The sequence below is a fragment of the Puma concolor genome, chromosome A2, assembly GCF_028749965.1.
Source record: "Puma concolor isolate L17-30 chromosome A2, mPumCon1.1.hap2, whole genome shotgun sequence".
Lineage (NCBI taxonomy): Eukaryota > Metazoa > Chordata > Mammalia > Carnivora > Felidae > Puma > Puma concolor.
In genome coordinates, this window is record NC_141668.1 from 113,970,654 (window position 1) to 113,998,402 (window position 27,749).

The window sequence follows — 27,749 nt, forward strand, 5'->3', positions numbered from 1 at the left end:
GAGCCCCTGGCTGAATGTGTGGTCGGGGTTGGGGTTTTGGGGCCTCCGGTGGGGGGCAGCCGGGACCAGACTCCGCTCTGGGACCTAGGACCCAGCCCCAGCCTGGTCCGGGACAGGGGCTCAGGAGCCAACTTACTGGGGACTTTGAGTGAGTCCCTCTAGGCCCCTGGCCTCACTCTCCCTGTTTTCAAGCCCAAGACGTTGTCCCAGGGTCTGGCAGTCCCATGGTGCGGGCAGAGTCAAGAGAGGGCCCTCAGCACAGCCTCTGGGGGCCACGTGGTGGCCCGGCTCAGACCACCCAGTTAGGGGTTTTTCTTCCAAGGGCCACATGCGGGCTTGGGGCCGCCCTGCATTCAAGGACACGAGGGAATTCAAACAACAGGTATCTCTCACTGGAAAAGGTCACAGAAGAGACTGCGGTGTGGCCCCTCTGGAACGCCCAGGGCTCCAGGCCCACCTCCATCATTCAGTCCGTGGAATTCACAGGTTTCGAACCTCTGGGACAGAGTCAGAAACAGGTGTCGCTGTTCCTGTCCTTCAGTTTCCAAAGTCCCTCCCAGCTGGGATGTCCTGGTGGCTTCCCAGGATGCAGGCAGGACAGGAATTCATGTCCCACGTCTGAGGAAACTGAGGCTGGGTAGAGAAGCACGTAGCACAGGTGTTACTGGCTGAGACGGACCCAACCCCAGATTTCTTCCTATCCTGAAGGCTCTGGCTACTTGTCTGCCAGGGGGCCCAAGGGGGAAGATCTGTGCATGTCTCCCACTCTAGGCCTGTAACAGCAGAGGAACTGGCTTGGCATGTGTGACCAATGGTGGGGATGTGATTCCCTTGGCCCAGTTCATTGCTCAGAGGCAAAGGAACCAGTCTCAGGAACCTTGATTTTGTTGACAAAATCTGTTTCATGGTTTGGCTTTGGCTCTGCCCAACATTTCCAGAGAGGCGATTTTGCATGGGTACATTTCCATAGACCTCCTTCCCCTTTGCTTATTCCTGGTTTTCCTGAGCAAAATGTCAATATTCCTCTTGTTTTGCTTTAAGATTCGACACACCAGCCCCACCCAGGCCTCAGACCGCCCTCCTTTTCCTGCATCACCCCCCCACCTCCCTGCACTCTGCCCCCTGACCCTTGTGCTCCTGCTCTTGAGCAATTTATAAACAAGGAGGAGATTAAAATCTTTCTCCTCTGGCCCTGGATACCTTGGGCTGCTATGAGAGGGCCAGGCCTGTCACAGAGAAGCAAAGGTGCTGGTTTTGATGCTGCACAGACTGCCCTGTTCCCACCCCCACCCCATCCTCTACTACTGTCCTCCTCCCAAAGCCCCAAGAGAGGATGGAGTAGGGGTGTGTCATCCTCTGCTCACAGGAACTGCGAAGTGGTGACAGCGGGAACCCATCTGGGTACATCAGACCTTCCCTCACTTCCCTCACTGGGCAGGCACCACTTAACTAATGAGCAGAGACAGGCCCCCTGGGAGATTTGTGGCAGCAGCCTGCCCCTTCAGCCATTTTCACATCACGTCCGTCTCCTTCATTTCTCCCCACCTCCCCCTGAAAATAAAAATGTGGCGGGAAGGTCTCCTGCAGGACTGAGCAGGGCAGAGTTCCTGCACAGGGTATTTTTTGCAAGCTTCAGAGCCTGGGTTTCCGCCTAAGCATGGTGAGGAGTGGTGAGCTCAAGGCTGATCCCACCAGTCCTTCCAGCAGGACCCTGGAGGATTCTGTGAAAACTGGAAGGTTGGAGGGTCTGGGAAACAGGGGAGGGGCTTCCTGGCAGGGGAACAGATGATTATGGAGGGGTGGACCTTGAAGGTGTGGGTGTTCCAGAGGGTCTGGGCTCATCACTGACGTTTGAGCAGGGGAAGTGACCTCATAAGAGCCCTTCCAGCAAGCCCATTTGGTGGTGGGGGACTGTGGGGACTAGAAGCTGGCAGGGGAGAAAGCCAGGGCAGTGCTGGGTGGGGCACTGAGCCGGGTGTGGGGGTAGCAGAGGGGGTGGGAGGGCAGCATGGAGTTGGTAGAGGTTGGCATAGGGGTGCTGAGAGCCAATTGCTCCCTTATTTCTAGGCAAAGCCTCAAGCGTGAAATGGGTACCATCAACGGAAGCAAGGGAGGCCTGGGGGTCATTTGACCAGTGTTTATAACGTTTTGGGGTTTGGGGAGGGGGGGAAAGAGTGGGATGGCTGCCATTTTTTTGGCCACCAGGTGGGTTGAGGGCTGCCCCTGCGAGGGAGCCTTCCCAGTCCTTGCTGCTCCGTTATATTCTAATAATGTGCACCAAGCACTCTTTACTAACGCAGGGTATCACGGTTGGTGTCTGGTCTTCTTTGTGGTGTTTTCTCGCCTTCGTCTATGTTGGGGACACATTTTTAGCACTAGCCTGGGCACTGACAAGTAAAACTCAAGATGGTGTTGTTAGAGGCTGTATATTTTACCAAAGGTGACAGTGGAAAGAAAGATAAAGATGAAAAAGGAACGGAGGGAGGAACTAAGGAAGAGGGAAGATGGCATTTGTCTCTCTAACCACTGGGAGGAGTTCTGATCCACGCTGTGTGGGGGTTACAGTGCATGCTTCAGCATGTCAGCCAGGCTGGTGCCCCCCATGTGGCAACGGCATAGTTAAAACTCAGCATTCCCCCTGCCCCCCCACCCCAGCTGTAAGAATGTTAAATTCTTGACCTATTTTTTAAAATTTGGGATGTGCATCATTTCACATTTGGGGCATTAAGTGAGACATCATAAAACATTTCTAAATTTGAATTGCTCTGCTCTGCTTCAAATGTGCATAATTCAACTTCAGATAAAATGGCACCGGGCTACTTAGAAACTTCCCACCAAAAAAGAGGAAATGCGGATATTTTTTAAACAGCTTTATTGAGGTGTAACTTAACACACCATCTTCCCCACCCATGGTAAGTGTAGTTTAAGGACTTTAATACATTTCCTGAGTCATGCAGCCCTCATCGCAACAGTCTAGTTTTAGAACCTTTCCATCACCCCACCAAAGCAAGTGGTGGCTGGGCCTTCTGGCAAAATCCATAGCAAGACCAACATGCCCCCACCCCACCCCAAACCAATTCCAGGCAAGGCAAATGAAAAGGCCAGTTCAGTTCATCGGCCACTCGTCCACCCCACCCTGCAACTGTTGACATTCTTCCTTCCTCTCCCGGTGCTTCCAGCAGCTAAGCCTTGGCTCAATCCAGCTCCTGGGCTCACCTTTCCCTTCCCTGTCTCCACCAGTGGCTGTGAGTAGCCACTCTGGGCTGGAGCAGATGTTATTTTCTAGAGTTCTAAGCTTTGACATGCCCCAGTTTCCCAGAGCCAACCCCAGCATGTGGAAGCCCTCCATCCCATATCCTTCTGTCTCCTTCCACCTCAGGATGGAGGCTATTTCCTGCCACTCCAGTCTGATGTAATAAAGCTGGGCTCCCAGAATTGCTTTTCCATGGCACTTTGGGGGTTCCTGTCTGGCACTGTTGGGTATTTACCATGGGAGTAGAGTTCACACTGTTCCAGAACAAATTGCTCCTCCACCATCTCCATGGGTCTGCCTTTGCCTCCTCATCCAGTCTCTTCCCCACTTGGACAGTAAAGCTGGTCAGGGATCCTCAAGGTACTGGCCCTGGTGGACTTGCCCTCTGTGGTCTCCTTAAGCCATGGAAAAGCCCTCTTTCCTTTTCTACTGGGGAGGGTATGGATTTTTGTCTGCTTTGTGCACTGATAGGAACAAAGGCCCTAGAACAGTACCTGAACCATGGTAGGCATTAACCAAATTTATTGAACTAAGTACAATTGGAGGGCAAGAGTGTTCTCAGTTCCCTCCCATCTTGGTGGTCGGGAAGCCCTTTGGGGGGATAGGTCCCATTTGATCTATTTTAAGCTTCTTATGGACATTTGGGTTCCATTTCTCCAAGGACCCCTGGTTTATGGACCATCTTGACAGGAGCTGATCTGCCCTTCCATAGAGCTCCCCACAAACCTCCTCTGCTCAGGCCAAGTGTTTGGTTCTTTTTGGCTGGGTCAGGCCCAAAGATCCTACCGTGGCCTGGAGCCTGTTCCTGACTGCTTATGCGAGCGGGCTGACCAGCGGGACGGCAGGGGGCGTGGCGAGTGCTGGGGGCGGTGCTGCGGGCGGAGTGAGGTTGTGGGAAGGCTTAGGGGCGGTGCTGAGGGGGGTTCGTCCACCCGCCTAGGGCCGCGGCGAGCGCGCAGTCGGGTTGGGGGCGGGGCCGACAGCGATGCTGGGGACGGAGTCTGGCTGGGGGCGCGGCCAAGAACGGCGCTGCGGGCGGAGTCTGGCCGGGGCGGGGCTGAGAGCGGAGTCTAATCGGGGGTGTGGCTGAGGGCGGAGTCTCTCCTGCAAAGTGCTGAGGTTGGAGTGGGGAGGGGGGGGCCCGATGTGCTGAGGCTAGAGTCGGGCCGGGGCCGTGCGGGGGGCGGAGCCTGGCCGCGGCAGGGCTGAGGCCGGACCTGAGGGCCGGACTGGCCGGGAGCTAGCAGAGGGCCGGCCGCGAGCTTTGCGGAGGAGGGACCGGGCGAGTCCCGGGCGGAGCCTAGGCCGGTGGGCTCCGGCCCGGCCGGGGGCGGGGCGGAAGGGCGGAGGGGCGGGGCCGGGGCGGGCCCGGGTTGGGGCCGGCAGTCGGCGGCGCCCCTTCTTCAGGTGTTGCGGTGGTTCCACGTCGCCTGGCGGTCGGTAGCTTCCGTGAGCCCGGGCTGCCCCCAGCGTCCGGAGCGCCGGCCCTTCGGCTCCCGCGCGGCCATGGCGGGGCCGGGCCCGGGCCAGGGGGACCCGGACGAGCAGTACGATTTCCTGTTCAAGCTGGTGCTGGTGGGCGACGCGAGCGTGGGCAAGACGTGCGTGGTGCAGCGCTTCAAGACGGGCGCCTTCTCCGAGCGTCAAGGCAGCACCATCGGCGTCGACTTCACCATGAAGACGCTGGAGGTCCAGGGCAAGCGGGTCAAGGTGGGAGGCCCGGCCTGGGGTCGCCGCGCGGGGGGTGGTTTGGCCTTCTCTGACTGCGGCGCGGCCGGGGCAACGACGGGCACTGGGGGTCGACCAGGGACCCCGGAAGGCGCGCTCCCCCAGCGGGGGCAGGGGCTGGTTCAACCCCAGACCGCAGCGAGCGCCCCGGATTGTTCTGAGGTTCTGACAAACCCCTTTCATTTCCCCTTACCCTTCCTCCTGTAGTAGCAGGCCTGGGCCTTAGGGTCTAGGTCAGGTTCAGTCCTCAGAGCGCCGGCCTTGGGGTGTGTGTGTGCGGGTGTGGGTGTGTGTGTTTGGGGATAGTGTGGGGGAGGAGTCCCTGCCCTCCCGAGCTCACACCCTGGGGGCACTTTGCTCCAAAATAACTTCGCCGGTGGAAGGCAGCAGAGCGCCTCGGAGTGCGGGGTATAGAAGGGCCCATGGTTGGCCTGACCCTTCCCCACCGCGATCGAAGGCCCTAGCTCGGCCCCGGGCTGGGAGAACCCGGCCAGAAAACTACCCCTTCCCCCCTCCCTCCACGACTAGAAAGGATCAGGAAGTAGTTGCTTCTAGGACCGGAGGGCCAAAACTTTTTGTCAGAATTTCCGGCCTGGCCACGCCTCCCTGCAGTCTCTTTGTGGACCTGGTGGTGGAACTTTACTCGACTAGGGCCAGCACTGGGTCCCCTCCCCCATCTGGAGTTTGATAGAAACTGAAAAGTTCACAGATACCGGAAGGTGGGGGAGAGGACCAAACTTTGGCAATGGCTCTAAATAGAAACAGCAGGATGTAGTTGCCACAATGTCCTGGCGGTGGTTTGATAAATAATATTTGTGATTAATGAATCAGAGTTTTCTTAACCTGGGTGCCAGCTCTCCCTAATAGAGTTAGGAGATCGTGGCCAGGACAGAGCATTGTTTTTGCCCAGTAACTTTACTTAACTGAGCTGTGCAGAAATCTTTTCCATTCTTTCATGGTTTTGAATTCACATGATCTCCAGGACGGCTCTTAAGAGCACCGGGCAGGGGCGGCACAGGGCAAGTGTTTTCTCCTGTTATCTCTGTGTTTTCTAGAAGATGAGCCAGAGTACTGAAGTCCCTTGAGGCCTGATGCTCTGGTGCTTTGCGTCCCTGGGCTGCTGGAGCCCTGCTCATGTTTGCCTTTTGCCAGGGTACTTCGCTCTTTGTTTCTGCAGAATTGGGATAATTTGTGGGTGTTGCCTACCTCCTGTCTCTCCGTGGAGAAAAAGTAAGCCAACAAACTTTACATGACCGCAGTGCCCCTAGAATGGATGTGCCAGAGGAAGCAGAAACTCCCTACCTGAAGCGTTTGTTGTTTGTTTGTGTGTGGTTGTTGTTTTTAAACAGTCTTTTCGGTTTCTGTGTGTTTTGGTTTCTTTCGGAGAGCAGAAAAAAGGAGCAGCGTGTGCAGGCAGCTTTGAGTCATTATTTGGGACCACCCCTTTGGAGCAGATGGTGAGGGAAAGGGCTGTAGGATGGGTGGGGTGTGTCTCTGGATGAGTCTGTGCCCTGTGATGATGCCAGCAGCCACAGGGAAAGCGGAGTGCCTAAAATATAGGCATAAATAGCCGTGGTGTTCCTGTGAGCTGTCGGCCTTCTCCTGCACCCAAGTGTTTGTGGTGACTGGGTGCTGACGGTGGTCAAGGAGGGGGCAGGGTGTTCCTGTTTACCTGGTGTGATAACAGCCTGTGCCCCGGTGGAGCCCAGGGTGTACTGTGTACCCGGGCACAGGTTATGCAATGCAGCGCGGGCAGTTTGTGATTTCTTTTCCTTATGGTCACCTCCGCATTCAGAACAGTATGGGGATGGTAAAACCCCTCGGTAGTTACGACGGCTGCCCTTCTTGAGAGTCTGTTGTGTGCCAGCTGTTTTACAGCTGTGTGTGTGTGTGTGTTTAATGTTTATTTATTTTGAGAGGGGGAGGGGGCAGCGAGAGAGGGAGAGAGAATCTCAAGCAGGCTTTGCGCTGTTAACGCAGAGCCTGACGTGGGGTTCCATCTCACGGCTGTGATATCCTGACCTGAGCCAAAATCAAGAGTCAGATGCTTGACTGCCTGAGCCACCCAGGCACCCCTACAGATGTGTCCTTATTAACCCTGTCTGGCATAGGACAGGCTTGCCCCAGGGCACACAGCAGGTAATGGTAGCAGTGGGAATTTTCTTGCACTGTTTCGGTCTCCACAGCACTGAGGTCTTTCCCCTTACACCAGACTGCTTCTTAGAATCTGATTGTTGGGAGTGGGAAAGTCTTTGGCAATTATTTATCTCTTCATTTTGTAGTCAGAGAAACCTGAGGCCCAGGATGCTAAAGAGGCTTTGAATTAAAACCGAGCAAAAAAAACACAAAAAACTGTGAGCAGCAGTGGGTGGGGGACTTTTGGGGTTCCACTGACTCAGAAGGAGCAAGTCACTTTTGCTTTCTGAGTCTGTTTCCTCATCCATAAAACACGTCAGAGGTGTCTTCCCCCCCCCCCTCAAAAAACCCACCAGGTTTATTAAAGTTTAATTTATGCTCCTTAAACATTTCCCATTTTAGGTGTGCTGTTCTGTGAATTTTGACAAACGTATACAGTCCCATAATCACCCCCACAATCACAAAATAGAATACTTCCAGCGACCCAGAAAGTTCCCTTGTGTCCCTTTGTGTCAGTGTCCTCCCTTCACCCCAGCCCCTGGCAATCACCGATCTGTTTTCTGTCCCTATAGTTTCAGCAGTGTGATTTTAACTGGAACCTTTGGTGAGCCAGATTTTATTGTTATTGTTCCTGCAGAAAGTGTGTCCGTATCAGGGATTTAGTTTAAAACCTTTCCAGGGGCTGTTGGGGTTCCAACAAGCATCCAACATGATCTCCCAAACCTCCTCTCCATGTGCCACAGGCTTTTGTTTACCTGGTGTGAGCTCCAACAACCCAGAGATAGATCACCGGTGTTTTTCCAGCCCCTCTGAACACCAGTGCTAGGCAGGGCGGGTGGGGTGGGGTACTGCTGCAGGGGTGAAGGGGGAAGGCCGAGGGGCTTCTCGCTGGCTTCTCACCCAGCCAGAGTAATAGTCCTTTTATCCACTTCTGTATTGAGGGTCCACTTGTTTCTATTTGACGGAAAAGTTCTGCTAAAAACTGTTTGAAATGTCACAGATCTAATCAAACTTCCTTATTTCTATAGTCACTTCCTGTTGCAACCACAATAACATCCAGACTCCTTACCTGAGGAGGTGGGCCCCCGTCTACCTGGGCTGATTTCATGTCCCTCCCTCTGTCCCTCACTTGCTGCTGTCTAGCCTCGCTAGCCCTTTCTGCCTTGGGGTCTTTGTATCTGTCCCCCTGCCTATCACACCGTGTTCCTATATCCCCCTGCTGCTTCATTATTTGGCTCCCACTGCAAATGCCTTCTCTTCAGAGAGAGGCCTTCCCTGACCTTCTAGACCCTCTCTCCCATTACAGTATAAGTTCATAGCACTTATTAGGACTTGAAATTACCTCGTTTGTTGGTCCCCTCCTGTACGATGTGTATCAGCTCCTTGAAAGCGCAGGGATCTAGTCTGCCTTATGGGCCTATGAGTCCCTAGCACATTGTTAAGACACATGATGTGCAGTACATGTTTGTGCATTGATTTTTATTAATAGAGGGGAAGCTGAGGCCAAAATAAATGAAGTGACCAGCGTGTCCAAGGCTACACACAAGTCGGTGGCAAAACCAGGACTTGAGCCCAGGGTCTGCCTGGGTCCCAAGCCTAGTGCTTGTTTTCATACTCAACACCTCCCTGCCTCCCCCGCCCGCCCCCCATCTGAGTCCCTCTGAGTTCATAATAATGACCCTCAGAGTCTGCAAGTTAATGAATCTAGTAAAAATGCAGTTGCAGCCACCGCACTTTGAGACAAGAATGTGGACTTGGGCATTTCATAGATTTTTCAGGAATAAGGGTTGAAGCCTCAGTGAGTTCCAGCATGTTTGTCCACTAACAGAACATCTAGCCAGGCTTGAACAGCCCACATAGCCTGCTGTGCTGGTTAGGAAGGCACCTTATGGGGTGACAGGTTCCTGTGTCCAACCTCATGGGGATTCCTGAGGCTCTGGGTATGCAGGTTGAACTTCAAGAGTGAACCTGGGGGGCGCCATCTTGCACACCGTGCAGTCTCTGAAAGAGAGCACTGGCTTAGGAGTCTGAAGGTCTGAATCTTCCATCCAGCTCTGGCACAACCGTGGCGAATTCCTTTTCCCTTCTTGGAGCCCATGGCTTGCTTCCTCATTTTTGAGTTGGGACTAATGATCTTTGCCTGCTTCTTAGGGCTGTTGGAAAACTATGGACGTACTTAAAATAGTGTAAAAATTCCCCTTACATATTTTTGAATGGATGATCCATCCACGTGGTCCAGAATTTCAAAATTTTGAAGACATAAAAGGGCATACAGTTAAAAAAAAAAAAATCTCCCTTTGACCCCCAACTCCGCGGTGCCCTCTGAGAAGAGACAACCAGTGTTACTCATTTCTGGTCTATCCTGAAAGTGGCGTTGCGGATAAAATCAAGGAATTGCAAATATAAGGACTTACATTATTATTGCTGTTGTTACCATTTTTCCTCCTCAGAGCAGACAGGTGATTTCTTAACTCGCCCCTCCTCCACCCCTCACTCCCCGCCCCGCCCACCTCACTGTCCCCCAGGAAATCTCAGCCGGTTCTAAATCCTTAAAACATTCTGACCGCTCCTCTACTCTCTCTTATCTGGGACAATACAAAGGCCTGTTATGTAAACTCGTTTTGCAGATCGCTGGGGACACAGGCCTCAAGTCCACACACAGAGGTTAGCCTTGTCGAATTGTACCCCCTTTATTCAGCTCTCTGTCGGGTTCACTCTCCCCTTGTTGGGGAGGTTGCCAGATCTCTCCTTCACAGAGGTAAAGTTTATGCCCTTGGGCCTGGGCCTCCAGATTTCAGGACCTTGGGCCTTGGCTCTCAAGCTTCCCCGGGCCCTACAAGTAATCTTTGTTTTTGTAGCCTGGCACTTTCAAAAGAGGGGGCAGGGGCAGGGAAATAGGCATTGCCTTCTTTTAAAGTTTGCATCCTCGGTCCTTCCAATCGGGATTTTGTGGTTCAGATCAGGTGCTTTTCCTACTTGGATCATATTGGTTGGACTTTTTCAGTTTTGATCAGAAATAGCAAAAGGACTGTTAGATAAGAAAGAAGTACTGGGTCGTGCTGGTTGTCCGAGGAAATCTGTTCTTGATGCCAATGACAGCTATCCCTGTTGCAAAATAAACCTTGCCTCCTGAGGTTTCTGACCCTCCTGAGGCAGCACGTGTAGCGGAAAGACCGTGGAACGAGCTCCAGGAGCAGACCCACGCTGCTCCCTAAGATTTACCACCTTAAAATCTTGGCTTTGCCACGTAGCCCTTTAGGCGTGTGATGTCACCTCCTCTTACCAGCTTCACCCTCAAACCCTGCAAACCCCTTCGCTTTAGGGACCTGGCCCACTGCAGATCATCAGTAAATGGGTGCTGATGTTGGTATGGAAATCACCTGGGAGAGAGAGAGAGAGCGAGTGATGTGGCGAGTCAGGAAGCTTGGGTGCGCAGCGGACCTTACACAAGTCATTTCACTGATCTGTTACCCTGTCAGTGAATGCAGGAAGGATCCTTGTCTTACCTACCCATATGGGGTTTCCCCGTGGCCACCCTGTGAGAGAGACCCTCATCTTACAGAGCAGGACATGGAGGCCTGCGGGTGACAGATCTGAACAGAACTGAGCCTTCTGGCTCCTGGTGCTTCTGCTCACTGTTGGCCATGCCCTCCCCTGCCCCCCGCCCGGTAGTATCCGCACCAACACCACACACACGCAGAAAGGTTGGGGAGGAATGAGTTCAATATCTGGGCTGTCATATATCACTTGCATTTCACACTCTTTGTGTGTTTTGATTAGCAGTACCAAAGCAGCATCCTGATGCCAGGTGCTTGTTACACAAATCCTTGTTAATTCAGATGAATTGGGTGAAGTGGTGCATTTGGCTGGTACGAACAAAAGAAAAAGCCCATCTTCTAGAATGGCTTACAAAATGCTGTCCTGTTGAACACATAGCGACAGAACCCAAGCAAGGACTGTGAGAGGATCCCTCCAGCCCGCTGGGAGGGATTAGTAAGTGAAGACCATTTCTCATTAGCAGCTCCTGTATATACACCACGACACACATGAACTTCTCTGATCTGACTTGCTCTACTGTGCCTCGTAAGCCTCTGTTTCCCAGATTGGAAAGAGGCGAATTTAACCCGAGATGAGGTGTGTGAGCATCGGCGGTTCTTAGAAGTTTTCTCACCTATTCGTCAACGTTTGAGGTGACACCATCCCAAATTTGGAGCGTGACTAAGGAGCGATGTGCCTGATTTGTAAAAAATAGCAACCCCAGAACCTGATGTGTCCACGGGTGCTGCGCCTTTCAAAAGAGTCTCCTTGAAAAATTGTACACGTATTTCCCAGATGTTTAACCAGCTGCGATGATCCTTATTCAAATTCTTCAGAATGTACAGATCTTTTTTTTTTTAAGTTTATTTATTTATTTTGAGAGAGAGAGAGAGAGAGAGAGAGAATCCCAGGCTCCTCACTGCCAGCACAGAGCCTGATGTGGGGCTCAAACTCATGAACCATGAGATCATGGCCTGAGCCAAAATCAAAGAGTGGGACGCTTAACCGACTGAGCCACCCAGGCACCCTGCAGCTCTTACTTTTGGCAGGACTTTCAGGGATGTATTTGAACACCTGCCATAGTGTTAAGCAGTTCTTCGGTCCAAAACGAGGTCTGACTATAAAATCGCAAATCTGGTGTACTGCAGGCCAGGGGGCTTGCCCAAGTGCCCTGATGGCAACTGCAGTGTGTGTTGGGCAGTGACAGGTCATTGGAGTGTGTCCCGTCTTGAGGCAACTGCTTTTTGAAGGGATGCCATTCATCCTTTTTTTTTTTTAAGTTTATTTATTTTGAGAGAGAGCACGTGCACATGAGCGGGGGAGAGGCAGAGAGAGAGAATCCCGAGCCCGATGTAGGGCTCTATCCCACAAATTGTGGGATCTTGAGCGGAGTCGAAATCAAGAATCAGACGCTTAGCCAACTGAGCCACCCAGGTGCCCCGGGGATGCTGTGCATCTTGATGTGAGAGGCACACAGCTGATGGTTAGTGGGTTACAGTAGCTGATGGTGAGGATGTTGGACCATTTCACTGAAAAAAATTTTTCTTATAATTTCAAGCCAGGTAATCCCCACTCCTGCCATTTTCATGTCTGAGAAGGGTAAAAATCCAATAGTTTTTAAAATTAAAAATATTCCGTTTACATTTTCTAATGAAAAACTTTGATTTTTTAAAATTTATTTAACTTGTTTTTTTATTCTTGGGTTTTAACTCTCTAATGGATACACAAACAGTAGGTGATTTCGTGATGAAAAAGTGGATCAAAGCCGTCAGTATAAACTTCAGTTCGCTAGCTCTGAATTGTGCATATCTGCCATGTTTACGGGATAGATGAATTACATAGAAAAAGATCAATTTTATAAAATACATGAACATTCTTTGAAATACATAGAAAAGAGTCTATTTTATTATTGAAAACACAAGGTAAATTAAATACCTCTGTGTGCACTCTGACTCTAGGGTTTTCTTTGGGTTATTTTCCCCAGAATAAGCCCTTGATATGTGCTGACTGAATGAACAAGCAAGTAGTGAGAGGGAGGGAAGGGTAGAGAAGGAGGGGGAAGGGAGAGCCTTCTAAGCGGGAAAGGGTGACGGTGGGGCTCTGCTTGAAGAGTGGGGTTCATGCATCAGCTGAAGGGCTCCTGGCCAGGGAGGCGAGTTAAATGGCTGATGGGAGCAGGAGACCTTACGGGGAACTCCATGTTTTGTTTTGTTTGATTTTATGACTTTTGAGAAATAGTACCGCCACAGCACAAGTTGATGGGGAAAGTTTTATAGACTAGTTTGCTAAAAGGCCTGATCTCTTGGGATACCTTGGTGGCTCAGTCGGTTAAGTGTCCGACTTCGGCTCAGGTCATGATCTCGCAGTTCGTGAGTTCAAGTCCTGCATCGGGCTCTGTGCTGACAGTACGGAGCCTGGAGCCTGCTTCAGATTCTGTGTCTCCCTCCCTCCCTCCCTCTCTCTCTCTCTCTCTCTCTCTCTCTCCCCCCACCCCCCACTTGTACTCTGTCTCTCTCTCAAAAATAAATAAACACTAAAAAAAGTTAAAAAAACAAAAAACAAAGCCTGATCTCTTAAAATTTAATTGGCAAAGTTGGGCTAATTTGATGCAAAATGGTCACACAGTTGGTACTTTCAAGCCTAACATGAAAAACTCATTGAGTATTAAAAGGACTCCAAGCTGTAGAATTCCCACTAGATTCTTCTTTTTACCAGTCAGGGTTTCCCCTGCCTCTGAGCAGGAGCGTGGTAGTGGATGAAAGGCCGTGGCTATTAAGATGCTTTGGGGGCAGTTTGCTCTGCGTGTGTGCACATGTGTGTAAACATCAACAGATTGTTATTTTGCTTTACATGAGTTGGCCTTACTGGGCTAGCTTGTCTAAAGTAGCGTTCTACCAAGTTCCTTTAAAAAAAGAATCTTTATTGGGGTGCCTGGGTGGCTCTGTCAGTTCAGCCTCTGACTCTTGATTTCAGCTCAGGTATTGATCTCAGGGTCGTGAGTTCAAGCCCTGCGTTGGCCTCCACCCTGGGTGTGGAGTCTACTTAAAAAAAAAAAAAAAAATTCTTGGGGGGAACCTGGGTGGCTCAGTCGGTTAAGCGTCTGACTTCGGCTCAGGTCATGATCTCACGGTTCCTGAGTTTGAGCCCCACAGCTGTGCTGACAGCTCAGAGCCTGGAGCCTGATTCTGTGTCTCCTTCTCTCTCCACACCTCCCCTGCTTACACTCTGTCTCTCTTTCTCTCAAAAATAAATAAACATTAAAAAAAAATCTTGGGGTGCCTGGGTGGCTCAGTTGGTTAAGCGTCTGACTCTCTGGTTCAGCTCAGGTCACGATCTCACGGTTTCATGAGTTCGAGCCCTGCATCGGGCTCTTTGCTGACAGTGCAGAGCCTGCTTGAGATTCTCTTTCTCCCTTTCTCTCTCTGCCCCTCCTCTGCTCACATTGTCTCTGTCTCTCTCAAAATAAATAAATAAACTTAAAAAAAAAATTGAAAAAAGTCTTTACTGAGATACAATCCATATCCCGTAGAACTCCCGCATTGAAAGTGTTCAGTTCAGGGTGGTGATGGCGTGTACTCACAGAGTTGTATAACTGTCAGCACACTTAATTGCCAGGTTTTTTCATCGCCCCAAGAGACATCTTCTACCTGTTAGCAGTCGCTCTTGTTGCTGCCTCCCCATGCCCCTGGCAACCACCTGTCTACTTTCTGCCTCTATAGATTGCCTGTTCTGGACGTTCTGTGTAAGTGGAACTCACAATGTGGCGGGTATTCCTGCATCTAGCTTCTTTCGCTGAGCATAACGTTTTCGCGGTCTGTGTTCCTTTAAATCCTTTACTTGCCTTACTTTTTTTTTCTTCCTACCACTTACCACCACCCCACATCACACGCTTTCTTGTTCGTTCCCAGGCCCGGGAGGGAATGTGAGCTCTGCTGTGTCTCTATTCCACTGCCCCCTCTCTGTTGTTGAACGAACTGGATGAAGCCTTCTGCCCTCACTGTTCAGTGACTGCCTTTTTCCACGTCACAGAGTACGTCTTTGCCTTTGGCGGATCCAATATTTGTCTGTCTCCCATGCTACCCTCTAGTAATTGGGAAATCCATATACCCTATTTCTACTTATCTTGTTAAATGTTAAATGCGTATTCAAACTTATATTTTTCTACCTACGGTCTAGAATCAGCATTTATTTCTTTGACCCCAAGAGTACAAGAACCTGGCACATTCTCCCTATGTGTTTATTGCCTCCTCATCCCCAATTTCCACGTTGAAATCATCTAAAACTTGCGTGTCAGATCATTGTTGATTTTTTTTTTTTGGCATTATGCATTAGATAGAAACAGTATGAAAATTCCTATATTTCTGAAGGCCTAAGGAATTTTTTAAAATGTGTCTCATAAGCTCCTTCTTGTCATTTTCCCTGTACTCTCCTCCAGAGCTTGCATGGGACAGGAGCTGGAACTTAGGGTCTCTTCTCCACATCGCTTGCCTTCTCCTCCACCTTAACTGCGTTGTGTTCTGTTGTGCTGTATTCTGGACAAAACCTGGGCTCCACCTTCTGGCACAACGATTTCCTTTTGAACTGTATCTGTTCTGATCATTCATCTCTCGGTTTCTTTATTTTGACAAATACGATTTTCGTTCCCAAGATCTCTAGCTGGTTTTTTTCATATCCGTAATACCTTCATTCTGAGGTTGTTATTAATACTCTCATTTTCCCTGACTTTTTACTGTGACAACTTTCAAGCATAACAGAAAGGGTGAAAGAACACAGTAAACCGCGAAACTGTCCTCCGCCTGGATTCAGCCACTGTTCGTATTTTGCTGTGTGCCTTATCTTTCTGTATATGTAATATAATTTTTTTTTTTTAGTTTATTTATCTATTTGGAGAGAGGGCGAGCGCACCAGCAGGGGGAGGGGCAGAGACAAAGAGAGGGAGAGAGAATCCCAAGCAGGCTCCACACTGTCACCACAGAGCCCAATGTGAGGCTTGAACTCACGAACTGTGAGATCATGACCTGAGTCGAAATCAAGAGTTGGGTGCTTAACCTACTGAGCCACCCAGGCATCCCTCTTCCTAATGACTTTCTTTTTATTTATTTATTTATTTATTTATTTATTTATTTATTTATTTATTTATTTATGTTTGTTTGTTTGTTTAAATTTACATCCAAATTAGTTAACATTTAGTGCAACAATGATTTCAGGAATAGATTCCTTAGTGACCCTTACCCACTTAGCCCATCCCCCCACCCCCTCCCACAACTCCTCCAGTAACCCTCAGTTTGTTCTCCATATTCATGAGTCTCTTCTGTTTTGTCCCCCTCCCTGGTTTTATATTATTTTTGTTTCCCTTCTCTTATGTTGATCTGTTTTGTCTCTAAAGTCCTCATAGGAGTGAAGTCATAGGATATTTGTCTTTCTCTGACTGACTAATTTCACTTAGCATAATACCCTCTAGTTCCATCCACGTAGTTGCAAATGGCAAGATTTCATTCTTTTTGATTGCCGAGTGATACTCCATTGTAGATATATACCACATCTTCTTTATCCATTCATCCGTCAATGGACATTTGGGCTCTTTCCATACTTTGGCTATTGTTGATCGTGCTGCTATAAACATGGGGGTGCATGTGTCCCTTCGAAACAGCACACCTGTATCCCTTGGATAAATACCTAGTGCAATCGTAGGGATTATGGCTTTCTTAATAACATTGCTTTCTCTAGCTTATTTTATTGTAAGAATATAATATGTAGTACATATAACATATAAAACGCATGCTAATTGACTGTTTATGTTATCTACAAGTCTTCCAGTCAACAGTTAAGCTATTAGTAGATACATTTTTGAGAGTCCAAAGTTGCCCCCAGATTTTCAACTGCCCAGTGGGTTGGCGCATCTAACCCCCACATTGTTCAAGGGTCAATTGTATTTCTATAATAGCATCTACTGTCTAGCCGATTTTTAAACTTTTCCAACTTTTCTCCCAAATGTCTTTTATAGTGTGTTTCCTCTTTGAACCAGAGTCTAGTACAGGCTTGGTCCAGAACAACACCTTGCTACCTTTTTTTTTTTTAATGACTTTTTTTTTTTTTTCAATGATACTGATTTTTTTTTTTCTTTTTTAAGATTTACTCCCCGGATTTGTCTTGTGGTTTCCTTGGGGTTTGGACTTGTCCCTTTGTCTCCTGTATTTCCTGTAAACTGGAGACTGGGTTAGAGGCTCACTTTGGCTCGGGTGGGATGGTTTGGGCAAGAATGAATCATAGGTAATGTTGTGTGCTGCCCATTTGCACCACGGCAGGCAGTACCGGGTGCCAGGTTATCCCCTGGTACTGATGCCTTCTTTGATCACTTGGTGAGGGGAGTGTCTGCCAGATTTCTCTGTTCACGTTTATTGTTAAAAGATTCCTTTTTGCTCTTAGCTTGTTTCTTGGGGGATCACTTCAGAGCCATGGCCTTGACCTGGCCTTTTCTGCCTGGAGCAGCAGACAGGATGAAATGGGATTGAAAGGGAAAAATGCCTAACCTTTAGAAGGTACTCTGCCCGGCTTAATTACAGTTGTTGGTAGAATTTACCGTCTGACACCCTGAGACACCAACTGCATATCGGGGAGATCATTAAATGGAGACTCATTCATGGGTTATCCATCCATTCTGTAACTACCTCCTCTTTCCCCAGGCACCGTTCTAAGCTCTGAAGAGAAAAAAAGGGGAATAAGAGACAGTTACCGTTCTTTAGGAGCTCACATCTGGTTGGGGCAACAGATATGTAAACATAGCTAGCGTGCAGTGCTGTGAATGTTGCTGCCCAGTTTCTGAACCCAGAATTGGAGCATATGGCCTGACAAGTAAGCATGTGTTTATTTATTGTGGCCACAAGATCGAATATGGAAAATTAGGACCGGGACGCCTGGGTGGTCCAGTCGGTTGAGCCTCTGACTTCAGCTCAGGTCATGGTCCCCCGGTTCGTGAGTTCGAGCCCCTGTCGCTGCTGTCAGCGCAGAGCCCTCTTCAGATCCTCTGTCCCCCTCTCTCTGACCCTCCCCTGCTAGCGCTCCCCCCAAAATAAATACATATTTAAAAAAAGAAGAAGAAGAAAAGAAAATTAGGACTGTTCCCACAAAGCAGGGCCCTGTGGTTGCCATGGCTGTCCTAGGGGTGTTGGCTGAGTGCCATAGGGCCACAGAGGAGGCAGCAGTCTGCTCTCCCCAGGGTTGCAGAGGCAGGGAGTTTCGAGCTTAGGTAGGCCCTGGAAGATAAGTCAGTGTCCCATTGAGGAAAGAGAGAAGGGGCTTTGCTACCAGAGCCACATATGCACAAAGCCATGGAGGTGTGGGAGAGGAAGTGTGGGTGTTCATCCAAGTCCAAAGTGGCTGGAGTGTGTTGGGGTGGGGGCAGGGATGAGCATAAGGAGGGGGCTCAAGACCAGACTTCTGAACATAGAAGGCACGTCAATGGTGTCCTGAGGGCCGTGGGAAGCGTTCTCTGGAAGACCCACTGTTTGTCCCTCAGGGTTGATGCGGGCGGGAGGCACGATCAGCTGTGGCTGAGTGGAGGGGCGCCCAAGGGGTCAAGGCCGAGCAGGTATCCCTGCTTGGTGCACTCTCCATTAACCCTAGTGGCAGGGCACTGGAGGGACACCGTGAGGGAAGGCAGAGCTCAGTTTGGGACGTATGGCATACGACCCTTCTGTGGGCTGGGTCCTTACTGCTGAGGAAGTTTGGAAAGAGAAGCCGGTGGGCTTAAGGGAATTACTGTCGAGGCAGTGAGGGCTCTACCAGACCGTTTACCCAGAGAGTCTGAGCTTGTGGCCGTGGCTTTAGGAATGCTGCCATTGCTTGTTCTCGGCCTTTCCTGGGAGGCATGGGTTGTTGCCACAAGGAGCCAGCAGCCCACCCTGTTTGTTATGGGCTCTTCCTGGCCTAGCGGGGGACTGCCTGATCACTGAATCAGGTGGGGGGGCCTCCTGGCGCCCTGCTTGGGTCAGGTCCCTCTCTGTTTCCCCGCAGCACCTCAAAGGGCCTGTGAGTGCAGTTTGGTGGCAGCAGGGAAGGGGGACGGCTGGGGGGAAGGGCTTGGGTTGTGCTGGATGGTCTCCGCTTCCCTGTGAGAAGGAGGAGGGGCGTCCCTGGGGAGCCAGTGGCCCTTTGCTAGCGACCGAGGCAGGACTCATTGGTCAGAGGCTCTGGTCTTTTTCCCACGTCGTGCCTTTTCCCCATGCAGACTGTTCAGGAAGGGGTTTGACTGATTCCTGCAGGAGGTATGAATCATCAGTGAGGTTTCTTGGAAGAAAGAAAACAAAACAAAACCAAACAAAGCATTTAAGGTTTGTGGAGGAGCCATACACAGTAAAGGTCATGGGGTTTTAGAATCAGACTAGGCTCTTCTGCCAACGGCTTCCCTGTGACCCTTCGACCCCTGGTGTAGAAAGTCATAAACCTTCTAGAGCTGTCGTGAGGATGAGATGGACTGGCAGATGTGAGCAGTAACACTGGTGGTGCCTGATGTTCTCGAAGCACGTTAGAACCCCTCCTGCGCCCCGTGCCCCCCGCAGCCCTGCAGAGCGGGGCTGGTCGCTGCTCCTCCCAAGATCCTGGTGAGGAAATACCGACTCCAGGAAGCTACTGAACCATCCTTGGCCCCTCGGCGGATGGAGAACGGGAACCCGAGAGTCCTGATGGCTCTTTGACCTCAGACTGTGGGTAACCTGCCGAGGAGGGCTGCGTTGTAACAGGGGATGAGAAATCTGTGACGCTGGGACCTGGAGCGGCTGTGCTTAGGGGGCAGGAGGGATCTAGACTCAGGAGTCCGTCCCCAGCGCTCACTGCCTGCCACAGAGGAGCCGTCTGTGTTCAGGGCCACGTTGCTTGCCCTTCCCTGTCTCGCCCTTGTCTCCCTCACTCGGTGTCTGCCCTCCTGCTGCCTGTCTTCAGCTAGCATACTGGACGTTTGGCAGCACGTCACTGTCGCTCCTGATGGCACACCCGTGTCTCGATCGTGGCTGGTTGGCAAGCCCCAGGCCACCCTCCTCCCTGGAGGATTGGGGCAGAAGTGACAGCAGCTGGCTGGAGGAGTGGCCTGCAGACTCCACCTCCCGGTTCGACTCCCCACATCCCAAGACATGACGAAAAATAACTCAGGAACTCGTATTTGGGTCAGTCTGACCAGTTTTCAGAGTTTTGTCCTGAGAACTCATTTTCCCAGGGTCCTTTTCTACTATGAAGTAGCAAGGAACTTTCCGTTGTCTGTTCCGTCATGCAGGAGAAAGACTGTTCAAATAAAATCTTCTCTTTCCACTGGAGGAGACAGTGCTAGACATAGGTTTTGGGAACTCAATCACTAGCAGTGCTTTTAACCTAATGAGCAGAACTGATTTTCCACTGGGGCACATGTGAACTCACTCCTTGGGGACAGCCGGCACAGATCCCTGGAAAGCAGCTTTAGCCCCACTGGGCCTGTTGTCCGCCTCTTGTCCCCTCTCACTGGCCCAACTACCAGGACTTGTCTTCAGAAAGCTTCCTTTATTGTTGAGTACCTGGGTCTGTGCCAGGTTGCTGGTAACACAAAGAATAGATGGGGTCTCTCCCCTCAAGAGCCCATTCTTTTTTTTTTTTCTAAGTTTATTTATTTTAAGAGAGCAAGAGCAAGCATTTATTTTGAGAGAGCAAGAGCAAGCAGGGGAGGGGCAGAGAGAGAGAGAGAGAGAGAGAAAGAATCTCAGGTAGGCCCTGAACTTTCAGCATGGAGCCCAATGCAGGGCTTGAACCCACAACCCATTGAGATCGTGACCTGAGCTGAAATCAAGAGTTGGACACTGAAATGACTGAGCCACCTACGCTCCCCTAGAGCCTATTCTTGATGGCAACAGACAGACTTACAAACCTAGAGCCCCAGACAGACAGCCCTAGGCCAGTTCCCACTAAGAAACCTGTTTTTTTGTGTGTGTGTGCCTACAGAATGGTCATTTGTTAGTTTTTTTTTTTGTTTTTTTTTTTTTTTTGGATTTGCTTTAGGCAGGATTTCCTTTTTTGTTGTCTTGCTACTTTTTTTTTTTTTTTTTTTTTTTTAGTTCTTTATTTTGAGAGACAGAGATGGTGAATGGTGGAGGCATAGAGAGAGAGGGAGACAGAGGATCCCAAGCAGGCTCTGCGCTGTGAGCGCGGAGCCCAACACAGGGCTCCACCTCTTGAAACCCTGAGATCATGACCTGAGCCAAAACCAAGAGTCAGACGCTTCACTGACTGACTCATCCAGGCGCCTCAGTCTTGCTGCATTTTATGTTCCTTGCCTGGCCCCCAGGGCACCTTCGTTTGGGACATTTGAATGAAATGTTGAACACAGTCTGCTGTGGGTGCTGTTACAGAAGCAAGAACCAGGATGCTAGGGAGCCAGGAAGGAAAGAAGAATGAATTCCCCTCTGGGCTGGGGCCTAGGCCTGTGTGTCAGGGAGAGCTCTACTAATCAGATGACTTCTGATCTGGGGTCTTGCAGGTTAGGTAGGAGTTCACCAAAAGGTCAAGATGAATGCCATCTATCCTAGAAAAGGAAGATAAAGGTGTCATCCCTAGTGACTCAGAGGGACAGTGTAAACTAGGACTCATTACACATGGAGCTTAGGAGAGAAAATAAGCGTCTTCCCTCATCCTGAGACTGCTTCCCCCCACTGAGGCCGTGGTCAGTGTGCCCGAGCCCTCCTGTCACCAGGGTGGAAGAAGGACCTGATGAAACCCAGGACTCTTGCAGCCTTGGAATCCCTACCCCTTGCCCATTTGAAACTTACCTGACTGACCCCTGCTGAGTGGGAGTGGGGGCAGCCTCCCTCTTCTGAATGTACATGCTTTGGGAGCCCTTCTCCATCCTAACTGGGCCGCCCCCCTGCCCTCTGTGCCTAGCAGATGCTTCTGAATGTCACTCCAGATGTCAGCAGCCCCGAAAGTTTCCCCTGAAGTTGAGTGTAAGATGTGGAGGCCTGGCTGGGGAAGGAAGGAGAGGCTGGCAGTGTGCCAGGTGGGAGGTGGGAGAGTGAGGGAGGGCAGGCTGAGACCTAACCCACAGGACAAAGTCCCTATCTGTCAAGTGAGCGTGCGTGCAGAGGACTTCCGGTGAGTGGGGTAGTAGTTTCAACTTGGCAGATGTTCTCTTGGCTTCAGGCTGATTATGGACTTGGGGTAGGGTTCCAAGCTAACTCCATGGTTAGCTTTCCTAAGCCAGGCCCTGGAGCCCAATCTGCTAGATGGAGACCTGGCAGGGCAGGGTGACAAGGCTTTAAGGGCAGACAGGGTGCTCATCCGCCCAGCATGTATTAATCGAGGACCTTCTTCATCCCAGAAGGCTCAGCCGGTTAAGAGTCTGACTCTTGGTTTCAGGTCAGGACATGATCTCACAGTTCATGAGTTTGAGCCTTGCATTGAGCTCTGCACTGACAGCTTGGGATTCTTTCTCTCTCTCTCTCTCTCTCTCTCTCTCTCTCTCTCTCTCTCTCTCTCTGTCTCTCTGCCCCTCTCCTGGCTTTCTCTCTCTCCTTTTCAAAATAAATAAACTTAAAAATAGATAAAAAGATCTGCGGAGGAAAAGTAAATTGGGGTGAGGGGACAGGACGGACTGCTCTTTTAAGAAAGGGTGGTTGTGAAAGAGCTGTGAGTGGAGTTGATACTTGAAAGCAGGCTGGAAATGAAGGGTGGTGCCAATCGTGCACCAGTCTGGGAGAAGAACACTTCAGGAAGGGGAACATCAAGGGCCAGGGGCTTGGTATAGAGACCTCGGAGTGCTCAGGGATCAGCCAGGAGCAAATACGGCCCCAACGGAAGTTCTGTGGAGGCGAGTAAGGTCCATGCTGCAGGACCTTTAGGCCTTTCCGGGGAGGAGAACGGAGGAGCGACGAGATTCTTAATACTGTTTTAGTGGCTCCACGTTGGCTGTGGGGTAGAGAATGGACCGCGGTGCAGGAGGAAGCCTGGGGCGGGTTTGAGGCCATCCGCAGTGGCCCCGTGTAAGGCTTGGTGACAACAGGTGTGGAGGGCACGGAGCAACGAAGGACTCCGTGTCCATGATTCCTGCTCACCCAGGCCCCTGCTGAGGGTGGAGAGCAAGGAGGTAAGCGGACAGACAGCCAGACAGACAGACTGGCGTGGGCCCAGCACGATGCTCACATGCCTCAGCCAATCACGGGGCTGTCAGAGCCTGCCTTTCTGCTCTGTGCCTTGGGCTGGTAGTCTCTGCCTGCAGGCTCTGTTGGGGACCCGGTGAGGTGGCCTGCACGCCTGCCCCAGGACCCCACAGCATCCATGCAGTGGATTCTGCTGTCACTTCTGAGAAGTAGAGCCTGCATCATCCTCTCCGATGGAAGGTTCAGGATGGTGCTGGCGTGCTTGCCTGCCTCGTCACCTTCCTGTCTCTTGAGGAGCTGAGGTGGCTAATCACGCTCATTAAACTTTTCACCCAGACCCCCTCGGGGCGCTGCCTAATGGCAAACCTGGGGCTCTGGCAGAGTAGCTTCACTTGGCTGCTGGGAAAGCAGGGCCTCCTCTGGTTTGGCTTCTCGCACCTCTTCTGGAACACAGAGGGCATTTGGGCCAAGAGACTGAGCCTCCTCAACTAAAACCTCCTCTGCGATCCCACGGCAGGACCGCACCGCGCTCAGCAGCCCAGATGTACTTCACAGACATCAGTCAAGAGTGCTTCTTTCTCGTCTTAGCCTGGGCTCCCTCTGGAAAACGGCCGGAGACAAGGGCTTGTTCGCAGCTCGTTTGTTTTGGCAACTGGAGAGGGGGAAACAGAGGAGGAAGGACATGTTACAAGGCCGCATCCTCAAGTTGGTCGCTGCCATGGGCAGATAGGGCTTGATCTGGCCGAACATCCCTTGCTCCCCATTGGCCAAGGGTTGATCCATAGGGTTGGTGAGGCCTTCTCACATGTGTGTCACGAAGGCATGAAGGCTTGGTGGTTTGTACAGCACCGCCCCACCCCCGCCCCTGGCTAGAATCGGAGAGACTCCCAGGTGGGATGGAAGAGATGTCTAATGGATATTTCCCTGCTGCAGACCATCTCCAGTGGCTTCCCATCGCGATAAAAATAAAACCTGCACTTGATGTTGGCCCGTAAGATCCCACACGTTCTGGCTTCAGTCTGCCTCTGACCGCGTCTCCTTCCATGTCCCTTTTCACTGCCGTCTGGCCACACTGCCCTTTCTGTATCTCCCAACACGGAGAGCTTTGTCCTTCTGGACACTGTTGCGCTGTTCCCTCTGCCCGAACACTGTCTCCATGATTGGCTTCTCATCATCAGGCCTCAGCTCGAGTGCCCCCTTCTGTGACCACCCGAGGAGGCCCCTGTCCCAGGGAGTCTCTCCTATTACCTGTATCCTTTTCAGAGTGCTCGTTACCCTTCTCTGCAAGGATCCTGTCTGCATTCCTGTCTCTCCTTTTGCTGCGATGTGAACCCTGTGTTTGTTTCGTTCCCTGCAGTATCTCCAGTTCCTAAAGCAAGGGCTGGCACACGGCAGAAACTCAGCACACGTTAGATGAACAAGTGGTTGGCCCATGCCCACAGCCCAGTAGGTTTTCCTTTGGGCATTTCATGTATCCTACCTTTTGCATTAAATCTCCTTTGTGTATATTAAAAACACTAGCCAAAAATTGTAAATAGCTACGCAAATGTTGTTAAATGGCTGCATTTATCCAGCACCTTCTCTGTGTTAGGCATTGTGCACACTGAATCTGTCATGTGGTCCTTACTGGACCTTTTTTTTTTTCTTTTTTCTTTCTTTCTTTTTTTTTTTTTTGGAACAGATGAGAAACTGAATTCAGTTGTAGCCCAGAGATAACCGTGCTGGAAGGTGACGGAGTCGGGTCGGTCGGACCCCAAGAGCGCTGACACTGCTCTTTTCCTTCCCTTCCTCTAAAGTGGGAGAGGATGAGAATATTGCCAGTCATGGGAAGGACCTACTTTCCAGAAATACCTCCTCCATTGCCACCCAAGTTTCACCAATTGGTTGACCCAGATACCTTGACCTGTAGCTATTTTGTTGGTTTTTAATTTAGTTTTTATTTTTATCAGAGTTGTACTTGTGTATGGTTGAAAGAGTCATCTGGTTCAACAAGGCGCGGTACAAAAAGGTCTCCTGATACGGCCACCCGCAGCCCCTGGGGGTAACCCCTTCGAGCTCTTTTCAGTTGATGGGGTTTTTCTATTTATTTTGCTTACATTGCCACCTGCCTCCGCCTCCCCCAGTTACACACGTAGTCTGTTGACTTCTGACTTAAGAAGGTGAGAGTTAACTAACTCTCAGTGCCTCCCCAGCCCCCATCACACACGTACACACTCCGCATCCTCCCAGTAGAGTGGTGTGGCGACATTGATTAGATCAGCAGTATGTTCCTTTCTCCCCACCTTTGCTGTGGTAACCACAGGGTGCTCACCACCCTGGTCCAACCGCTGTCTTTCACCTGGATGATGGCCCTTGCCTCCTAACTAGTCTCCCCATTTCTGTCCTGGATCTCATTTGATCTCTTCTCCGGGCAGCAGTCAGAGCGATCCTATTAGAAAGTAAATCTGATTGGCTCTAAACTCCCACGGCTTCCCACCTTCACTCAGAGTGAAGGCCAAAGGTTCTTGCTGTGGTCTGGAAGCCACTGTGTGATCTGGTCCCCCCTCCCCACCCCGGTCTTCCCTGACAACTCTCCCTTTGTATTCTGTGCCAAACACACCCATCATCTTGCTTGCTTTGTCTCTGCTTCAGGGCCTTTGCACTTGTTCTCTCTCCCCGAAATACTTCTCTCCCAGACATCTGCACTGGTAGCTAACTTTCTCCAGATCTTTACGAACAATTAGGTCTTGTGTGGTTGTCCTATCTAAATCTCCATTCCTCACCTTGCCTCATAATTTCTTTTCCTGCTCATTTTTTCCCATCTGATCACTAGCTACCATACTTACTATTTTTATTATTTACTTTATAATTGATAGTATTTATATTATAGATATTTATGTATAAATAAATATATTTTATAATAATTATAAACCCTTATTACTTATGATCTTACTTAGCATTTGTCTCCTGCACCAAACTGTAAGCTTGAGGACAGCAAATCACATCTGTTTGGTTGGCCCCAGTATCTCTAGTATTTTCTTGTTGAAATGGTTGAAGGGGGGCGCCTGGGTGGCTCGGTCGGTTGAGCGTCCGACTTCAACTCAGGTCATGATCTCACGGTTTGTGAGTTCGAGCTCCGTGTCAGGCTCTGGGCCAACAGCTTGGAGCCTGGAGCCTGCTTCAAGTTCTGTGTCTCCCCCCTCTCTCTGCCCCTCCCTGCTCCTGCTCACACTCTGCTTTCTCTCTCTCTCAAAAATAAATAAACATTAAAAAAAATTTTTTTTAAAGAAATTGTTGAAGGAATTGTTCAACTAAGGGTGATGATTATATTACTAAGAGTTGTTCACTGATCTTTCATTGGCCACGTCCCACCAGTTCTTCCTGGAAGGACTATCATCTTGGTTTTGCTTACGTGTCTGTGTTTTTACCATTAATTCATCTCTGCAAGTAGGGGAGATCCTAACTGGGATAGCTGTCCTCCCCATCTGTCCAACATACCGTAAACCCTGCCTCTCAGTATATGACCTTCCCTCAGTTCTGTCTTCTTGAAGAAATCTCTCTCAGAGCTTTCTTGATTTCTATTTTAGGTTTTTGTTTGTTTGTTTGTTTTTGTGGTGAGAGTACTACTCTATAAGAATTCCATTTTTGAAATTTCCTGAGACTTACTTGAGGCCCAGTGTATGTATATGGTTTATCTTGGTGAATATGCTGGGTCCACTTGAAAAAAAAAGGGGCAGTTCTGCCGTGTTGCGTGTGGTGTTCTGGAAATACCAATTTGATCGATAGTGTGGTTTAGATGTTCTTTACCCAACACTGATTTTTTTTTTTTCTGTTTATTCTATCAATTCCTGAGAGAGAGGTATTAAATCTCCAACGATAGTTGTGGATTTGTTTCTCCCTTTTAACTTCATGGGATTTAAAACTCTGTAATTATGTAGATACATATGTAGTATCATTATTTTGAGAGGGGGTTGGGGAGTAAGTCTGAGTAGGAGAGGCACAGAGGGGTCGGGGGGAGAGAGAATCCCAAGCAGGCTTTACACTCTGTGCGGAGCCCAACATGGGGCTCGGTCCCACATTGTGAGATCATGACCTGAGCCGATACCAAGAGATGCTTAACTGATTGAGCCACCCACGTGCCCCAAAGTGTCTCTTTATCTCTTGCAATTCTTGGTCTGGAAGCCTTTGATATTACTATAACTATATATATAACTATATATATATATATAGTTATATATATATATATATAGTTACTATAACTATATATATAACTATATATATAACTATAACTATAACTATTACTATAACTGTCATTCATATACTTTCTTACCCTCACTTCTTAAATGTATTTTATTATATGTTTCGGTTTTTTATAGGCTACCTATTTGTGTCTTTATATTTAAGGTGCCTCTCGTTGGGCTCTATGCTGACAGCACAGAGCCTGCTTGGGATTCTCTCTCTCCCTCTCTCTCTGCCCCTCCCCTGCTTGCACACCTCCCTCTCTCTCTCAAAATAAATTAAAAAAAAAAAATTTTTTTTTTTTTTAAATACCAGGTTATTTCCTCTACTGACTTGCTGTTTCTGTTACTAGTTGATATAGGGCCAATGATAAGTTAGGGCATCCTTAACTTATAAAGTCTCTTTATAGTTTTGTATCACTTCATGTTACAACTGGCACTGAACCCTTCTCATTTTTCACTTCACATCTGACACCACACAAGTGTAGTCACCTTACAACAGGATGATTTCATGTATCTGCTTTCCTTTTTTGTGTCTGCTATTATTGTCCTACTTTTTTATTTCTTACACATTAGAAATCCCACTTTACAGTCCTTATTTATCGTTTTCTGGTCAGTTGTCTTATAAGGAAATTACAAGAAACAATAATTTTTTTACTGTTTATTTATTTTTGAGAGAGACAGAGATAGAGCGTGAACAGGGAGGGGCAGAGAGAGAGGGAGACGCAGAATCCGAGGCAGGCTCCAGGCTCCGAGCCGTCAGCACAG

The 27,749-nt window shown here is 49.7% G+C and overlaps 1 protein-coding gene across 1 annotated transcript in view; it reads left to right on the forward strand.

The window, feature by feature from the left end:
- The first annotated feature begins 4,616 nt into the window (after nt 1-4,616).
- Nucleotides 4,617-27,749, forward strand: part of RAB43 (RAB43, member RAS oncogene family) — a 33,076-nt gene continuing 9,943 nt past the window's right edge. Inside the window, exon 1 of the mRNA XM_025922663.2 lies at nt 4,617-4,963. Within this exon, the coding sequence (XP_025778448.1) occupies nt 4,760-4,963 (204 nt within the window). The 5' untranslated portion in view covers nt 4,617-4,759. The remainder of the gene's footprint in view (nt 4,964-27,749) is intronic.